The following is a 7,006-nucleotide window of genomic DNA, read 5'->3' as shown; positions in this document are numbered from 1 at the left end:
CCCGTTCTGCCGGGCCACGGGCTGCGGCTCCTTGAGCTTGTGCACGATGAAGAGGTGGCGGGAGAGCGAGCCGTGTGAGGTGTAGCACAGGCCGCACTCGCGGCACTGGTAGGAGGAGCCGTCGGACTTGTGCTGCGGGATGTGCTCGTGGAACTGCAGCAGGTTCTCGGTGGTGAAGCCGCACACGGCGCACTTGTGCACCTTGAACACGTTGATCTTCAGCTTCTTCAGCGGCTGCGTGATGGCACCGCGGGGCGGTCGGAACTCCAGGACCGGCTCCTCCAGCTTCCGCTTGGGGCTGGGGACCTTTGGGGAAAAGGAGACAGGGTGTTGGGGGTGCGGCTTCTCAGCCGCTCAGACCCCCCCTGGCTCCACTGCTGTGGGGGGTGGGGGAGGCCCTAGGGAACCTAGCCGGGACCAGGGAGCAAGTTCCCGGGGTGCCGGCTCAGTCTGATGAGAATTCAGGAGGAGGATTCAGATGCCACAGGGGACCAGCCCAGGTGCCGAGGGCCATGAAGGTCAGGAGTCGGGTGGCTGCCCTGTGTACTTGGGGACTGGGGCGGGGGAGGTGGGTGGGGACGGAGTGACCAGGTGAGCACGGGCTGGCAACGACAACGGGGAAGAGCTGGAGTCATGGGCTTAGAAAGACAATGTTGGGGCTGGAGCAATAGCACAGCGGGTAGGGCATCTGCCTTGCATGTGGCCGACCCGGGTTCGATTCTCAGCATCCCTCCCATAGGGTCCCCTGAGCACTGCCAGGAGTGATTCCTGAGTGCATGAGCCAGGAGTAACCCCTTTGTATCACCAGGTATGACCCAAAAAGAAAAAAAAAAAAGAAAGGAAGGAAAGAAAGAAAGAAAGAAAGAAAGAAAGAAAGAAAGAAAGGGGCTGGAGAGATAGCACAGCGGGTAGGGCGTTTGCCTTGCACGCAACCGAACTGGGTTCGCTTCCCAACATCCCATATGGTCCCCTGAGCACCGCCAGGAGTAACTCATGAGTGCAGAGCCAGGAGTAACCCCTGTGCATCGCCGGGTGTGACCCAAAAAGATGTGGCCTCTCCCCGTGACCGCGCTCTCACGCCCTGCCAGCCGCTGTGGCCGTGCTTCCTCTGCAGAGCGTGGGAACCCCATCAACGAAGGCCAAGTCCATCTCCCTGCTGGTGTTTGAACACGCCAGCTGAAGAGACGGCCCACCCTGCCCCGGGTCCTGCTCACAAGCACCCCGCACCCACACACGGCCCTGAACCACACCCTGCCTGATGGCCCGTCCACCCTGTCCCCCCCCCCCCCAACAGGGCTCCAGAGAAAGGCTTACAGAGGTCGGAGCCCTGGGCTGGACTCAAGCCTCGGATGAGACCCTTCCAACGTGGGGCCCTAGATTACAGTACGAGCCGTTTGACGGAAGTAAGAAGGGGACAGGACAGTGCCAGGGGCTCTGCACACATGGATGGCACAGGGCAGGGGCTCAGGCCCACCCAAAGCACACAGCTGGCCCAACTGAAGCACAGGCCAATCACAGCGACAATCATTCACCTGAAAAATGTGCCTGGGAAGAAGGCGGGCGGGAGTGGGTGGAACCTGGGTGCTGGGCTTCATGCTGAAACACTGAATGCCTCAAATGATAACATTAAAAATAAATTATCAAGCACAGAGCGGAAATTTAGAATTTTTATTGTAGCACTGCACTGTCCTCCCATTGTTCATGGATTTACTCAAGCGGGACCAGTAATGTCTCCATTGTGAAACTGCTACTGTGTTTGTGTGTTTGGCATATCGAATACGTCACAGGTAGCTTGCCAGGCTTTGCGGTGTGGGCGAGATACTCTCAGTAGCTTGCCGGGCTCTCTGAGAGGGGCGGAGGAATCGAACCCGGCTCGGCCAGGCTGGCTGCGCACAAGGCGAACACCCTACCACTGTGCTATCACTCTATGTTGTGTACGTGAGAGAGAGAGAGAGAGAGAGAGAGAGAGAGAGAGAGAGAGAGAGAGAGTGGAGAGACAGGCCTACAGTGGGGCATTTCTCTGGGACACTGCACACAACTTAGAACCAGAGCCAGCAGGCCCAGGCCAGCTGCACAGTTGGCCTGAGCTGGACCTGCCCCTTGGTGCATGTGGGCCCGATTCAGGGCCCTCCTGCAGTCTTAAGGGGAAGGCAGGCCTGGCCTGAGGCTGTCACTCCAGGGAGCCACTCTGAAGATCCATGACCTTTTTGTTTGTTTTCCTGGGCCACACTGGAGGTGCTCAGGGGTTATTCCACTCCTGGTGGGCTCAGGGAGTAACACGGGGTGCCCGAGATCGAACACAAGTCTGCCATGTGCAAGGCAAATGTCCTACCCACTGGTTATTGTTTTTTTGTTTTTGTTTTGGGTTTTCAGGTCATCCCAGCAATGCTTAGGCTTACTCCTGGCTCTATGCTCAGCAACTGCTACTGGTGATGCTTGGGGGAGACATATGGGATGCTGGGGATTGAACCCAGGTCGGCTGCAGGCAAGGCAAATGCCCTACCCGCTGCACTGTCCTTCGCTATTATTCTATTGCTCCAGCCCCGTGACCTTCTCACTGGGCCCCTTCCACAATTAGCACGAAGGAGCTGCCTCATCACTTTCCCCAGCTTCCAACCGGACTGCAAGGTGGTAGTCATGGAAACAGCACAGCCCAGAAATAAAAGACAGACCCTCGATCAAAGGAACAGCACGGAAGTCCCAGAGACAGACGCTCAGGTATGCATGCGGTCAGTTAAGCTTCGATAAAGGAACAAGATTAAAAAAAAAAAATGAAGTGGAACAAAGACAGCTCTGGGGGGGGGGGGGGGGTTGGAGGGTGGGGGTTGAGGAGAGAACACAACCCTGGCTCTGGCCCCCGCCCAGACAGACCTTGGTGTCCTCCTTGGTCTCGGTGTCGTCCTCGGTGGCGGCCTCGGCCATCTCCTTCAGGTCGGGCGCCTTGATCCCGTGCATGAGCTGAATGTGCTTCTCTAGCATCAGCCGTTTGGTGAAGGTGCGCCGGGAGTCGGGGCAGTGCCTGCAGGGCACAGGGGGGACACGGAGATAAGCCGAGGGCCTGGGGCCAGACCCCCACCCTGCGCCCCAAAGCAGGCTCGGCTCAGCGGGAGGAGCCCCGTTCCAAAAGTGCTTGGGCGCTTCTTCGAGCGTTTTCCTGCTTCTCCCACAGTGCATCAGTGCATGCTCGGCCCCAGGTGGTTGGAACCAGAACCTCGCTCCTCCGGGTCTGGGCCCAGACTGACTTCTGGGCTTGGGTTTTAGCATGCAGGGCCTTCCTCTCACGGCCGTGGCGGGAGATGCCATGGTCCAGCCTCCTGGGGCCAGTCTGGGGCCTGCGCATCCAGGGAGGGGGGTGCTGCAGTCTGGCCTCCCCCCGGGGGTTGCTGAGACAGGGAGGTGGGTTGCCCCGCCCCCCACCCCAAGGGAAGGTCCAAGTCTCTCACTTCCGGCTCTGCCTTATATGCTCACACATACACACACAAATAAAGAAGCCACTAGCAGGTTGAGAACGGGGCCCACTGGGCAAGAACAAGAGGCGGGGTTGCCTTCTTTTACAAAATGGGCTGGGAGTTGGAGCAATAGTACGGCGGGGAGGGATTTGCCTTGTATGCAGCCAACCTGGGTTCGATCCCTCACATCACACCTGAGTGCAGAGCCAGGAGTAACCCCCAAGCATCGCCAGGTGTGACCCAAAAAAATCCTAAATAAATAAATAAATAAAAATAAAACGGGTTGGGGTCACTGAGGGAGTGTGTGGGGTCAAGGCCCTGACCTTGTGTGCGGCTGACCCAGAACCTTGTGGTCCTCTGAGCACTGCCAGGTGTGACCCAAGCACCCCCGCCCTCTCCAAAGTAGAAATAAAAAACAAAAAGCGCGTAAACCAGAGGGAAGGCAGGAGGGTCTGGGCCCCCTGGAGAATAGCGGCAGGAGACTGGGTGCACCTCAGGCACTGCCTTGGGAACGTGGTGTTGAGGACTGACCCCAAGCCCCAGGGGCCACGGCCTCGCCCTCTGTGGGCAGCGTGGCACAGTCCTGCCTTGCGTGAGCTTCTCTCCCTGCCGCCACCTTCCTCTTCGTCCTGCACCTGCGATGCCCGCCAGGCCTTCCTCCTCCAGATCTGCGGCCAGAACCTTCTCTCTTGCTCCCTTCCCAAAGTCCCCTCAGCCCGACACTCCTACCCAGGCTCAACTCGGGCCACCTGCCACGCGGCTCACACCTGGCGTCCAGGTGGGCGTGGACACACCAAGTCCGGTGACGTAGCATCTCGTTCCTGTGCGTTTTAGCTGGGCACCCCGTTACTCCCACACACTCAAGGCAGGGCCGGCCGCCCATCACAGTCACGGTCACGGTCCTTCTGCTGTTCACTGATTTGCTCGAGTGGCCCAGTAACGTCTCCATCGTGAGACTTGTTATTACTGTGTTTGGCATATTGAATGCGTCACGGGGAGCTTGCCAGGCTTTGCCGTGCGGGCGAGATACTCTCGGTAGCTTGCCAGACTCTCCGAGAGGGGCGGAGGAATCGAACCTGGCTCAGCCGGGCCGGCTGCGTACAAGGCAAATGCCCTACCACTGTGCTATCGCTCCAGCCAGTCGCCCATGGAGGAAGAATTTCCCCCCAGAAAAGCTGCAAAGCCCAGGGCGGCACAACAGGGAGCCCACATGTCTGCTCCCGGCCCCGGCAGTGCAGGGGGACAGACACGGGGCCACCAGCACCGCGTCCTCTTGCCGCGTTCCCTGGCTGGGTGCCCGTGACTTACGAGCAGGTATAAACTTTCCTGATGCCTTTGTGCTTGATGCGGTTGTGTCGACACAGGCTGTGCGAAGAGCTGAAGGACTTGTCGCACTGACGGCACGGATGCTTCTTCATTTGCTGCAGCGAGAGCAGGAGAGAGGCCACGTGAGAGCAGCGCCGGGACAGAGGCAGTAGGAGAACAGCCACGTGAGCGCAGTGCTTGGGAGAATGGCCATGGGGGAAATGGCCACGTGAGAACAGCCCCAGGAGAACAGCCATGTGACAGCAGTGCGGGGAGGCCACGTGAGAGCAGCGCCGGGACAGAGGCCATAGGAGAACAGCCACGTGAGATCAGCGCCACGTGGGTGCAGCGCTTGGGGAATGGCCATGGGGAAACGGCCACATGAGAACAGCCACATGATAGCAATGCGGGGGGGGGGGGGAGGGGGGAGGCCACGTGAGAGCAGCACCGAGACTCCGATACCAAAGATTCCTCCGAACGGCTGGGATGACCCAGCCAGTGTTCCTAGAGAAGTGTAACAGAACTGGAAGAGGCTGAGTGTGTGTGTGTCCCAGTGCCTGTGGGGGGTGGATGCACATGTTTTAAGTGTGAGTCACCGAGTCCTCATGTGTGTGCGTGAGTCAGTGCGTGTGCGAGGGTGTGAGTGTGCGTGTACACACCTAATCAGTGTGTGTGCACGTCTGTGTCCTGGGCCGCACCTGGCGTGGTGCGTGTCACCCTGCAGGGCTGGGGAGCAAACTCTGGGCCTCCAGCACGTGCCCCAGTCCTCAGAGGCACCCCCTCCCCCTCCCGCCCAAATGTTAAGCAGCTGGACCTTTCCGGGCTGTGCTGTCCACAGGCCTTGTCTGTGTATGCACAGGGAGAGAGACAGGGAAGGTCACTCAGAATTCCAAGTCACGAGTTTCCCTCGTCAGCTGGGACATGCCCACGCCACTCCCTGGCCAAAGGTACCCCTTGCTCGGGGTACGAGATGGGGACAGGTGGTGCTGGCGGCCAGGGGGGCATTGAGGAGGCTGGATGAGTCTGAGGGAAGCCAACCCCAGAAGGGCTGCGAGCACCAGAAACGGGTGGTCTTTCCAAACAGCGCACACTCCCCGAAAGCGTGAGCGGCCCTTAGGTCCCCAAGGGTGTCCAGGTGCCCGGGGAGATGTGCGCACCAGGGCAGGGGCGCCCAGGAAGCCATGCAGAGCAGGAGCCCGCTTTGGGGGACAAGGGGGACCTAACACTTGCTGATACGGACTGCAACAACGAGGGGGGGGGGCGGTAAGTGAGCACGAAGAGGCGGCCAGTCGGGGCTGCGGCTTTGGGGGTGTGGGACCTGCCGGGCGGAGAGCAGCATTTCCCCGAGGGACAGGGGCGGGAGGACGGGGGACAGGAGAATGCTAGGGAGTGGGAAAGGGACTCATGGAGGCAGAGGAACAAAGGCCCAGCAGAGTGGGCAGTAAGGGGGCGATGGGGCAGTGACTTGGGGGTGTCCGGGAAAGGCAGCCAGTGGGGCGATGCAGGGCTCAAAGCGGGGAGAAAGGTAGAGGTGGGGTGGGGGGTGCCCCAGGCGCCGTGGCCCTGCCTGGTCCCGGGGGGAGGGGACCCGGCCCAGCCGTCCAGCAGCTGGGAACTTCCTCCCGCCTCCCCCGCTCCCCGCCTTCTCCCGGGAGGACTCGGGAACACGGCCCACACTGGAATCCAATCTCGGGGGGCCGGATTCCACGCGGCGGAGCTGCCTGCCCCCGCTTCAAACAGAATCTCAAACTGCAGAGCAGCCAAACGCCAACTCAGCAAAGAGGCGGCGCCGCGCCCGCACCCTGCATTCCAGGCGCGCGCTGTGCTGTGCGTGACACCTCCCACCAAGCGCCCCACGGGCCAAGCAGGAGCCCCCCTGCACAGCAAGAGCCACAGCGTACGTTGCCCCCGCCCACGCACGCGCCCGGCAGTTCCGCTCTGCATCCGCGTGGGCGCGCAGCTGCGAGGCAGAGTTCCACCCCATCCCAACGCAGCCTTTCCCCAAGCCACCGGCTCCTAGGCTAGGACCAGTCACTGTCCGCTGTGCAGAGAAACGCTGCTTTTTCACGACAGGCCAAGGATCGTGCAACGTTTTGAGACAGAAATCTCAGGGGTGCAAGATAGGCCAAAGGTCAGTAAGTGGGGCAGGAGCCTCAGGACAACGGGAAGGGCCCTTGGGACCCCGGTTCCACCCCCCACGGCAAGCTGCTGTTTCTCCTTTTAAAACAATAAGCGCAGGACACCACCATCCC

The 7,006-nt window shown here is 60.5% G+C and overlaps 1 protein-coding gene across 4 annotated transcripts in view; it reads right to left on the bottom strand.

The window, feature by feature from the left end:
- The window catches only part of ZNF532 (zinc finger protein 532), a 78,721-nt gene that overhangs the window by 247 nt on the left and 71,468 nt on the right, over positions 1-7,006 (bottom strand). For 3 of the 4 annotated variants that reach the window (XM_056106959.1, XM_056106957.1, XM_056106958.1), the window contains 3 exons: positions 4,758-4,870; positions 2,872-3,019; positions 1-306 (listed from right to left, as the gene is read on the bottom strand). The exon at positions 1-306 is cut by the window's left edge and continues 247 nt beyond it. In XM_056106959.1, coding sequence (XP_055962934.1) covers positions 1-306; positions 2,872-3,019; positions 4,758-4,870 — 567 coding nt within the window. Of the gene's footprint in view, positions 307-2,871; positions 3,023-4,757; positions 4,871-7,006 lie in introns of all 4 variants that reach the window. The other variant, XM_056106960.1, reaches the window with a different exon arrangement.

This window comes from Sorex fumeus, unplaced genomic scaffold, assembly GCF_029834395.1.
Source record: "Sorex fumeus unplaced genomic scaffold, SorFum_2.1 ptg000151l, whole genome shotgun sequence".
Taxonomy (NCBI): Eukaryota; Metazoa; Chordata; class Mammalia; order Eulipotyphla; family Soricidae; genus Sorex; species Sorex fumeus.
This window is presented reverse-complemented; position numbering and strand designations above follow the sequence as displayed.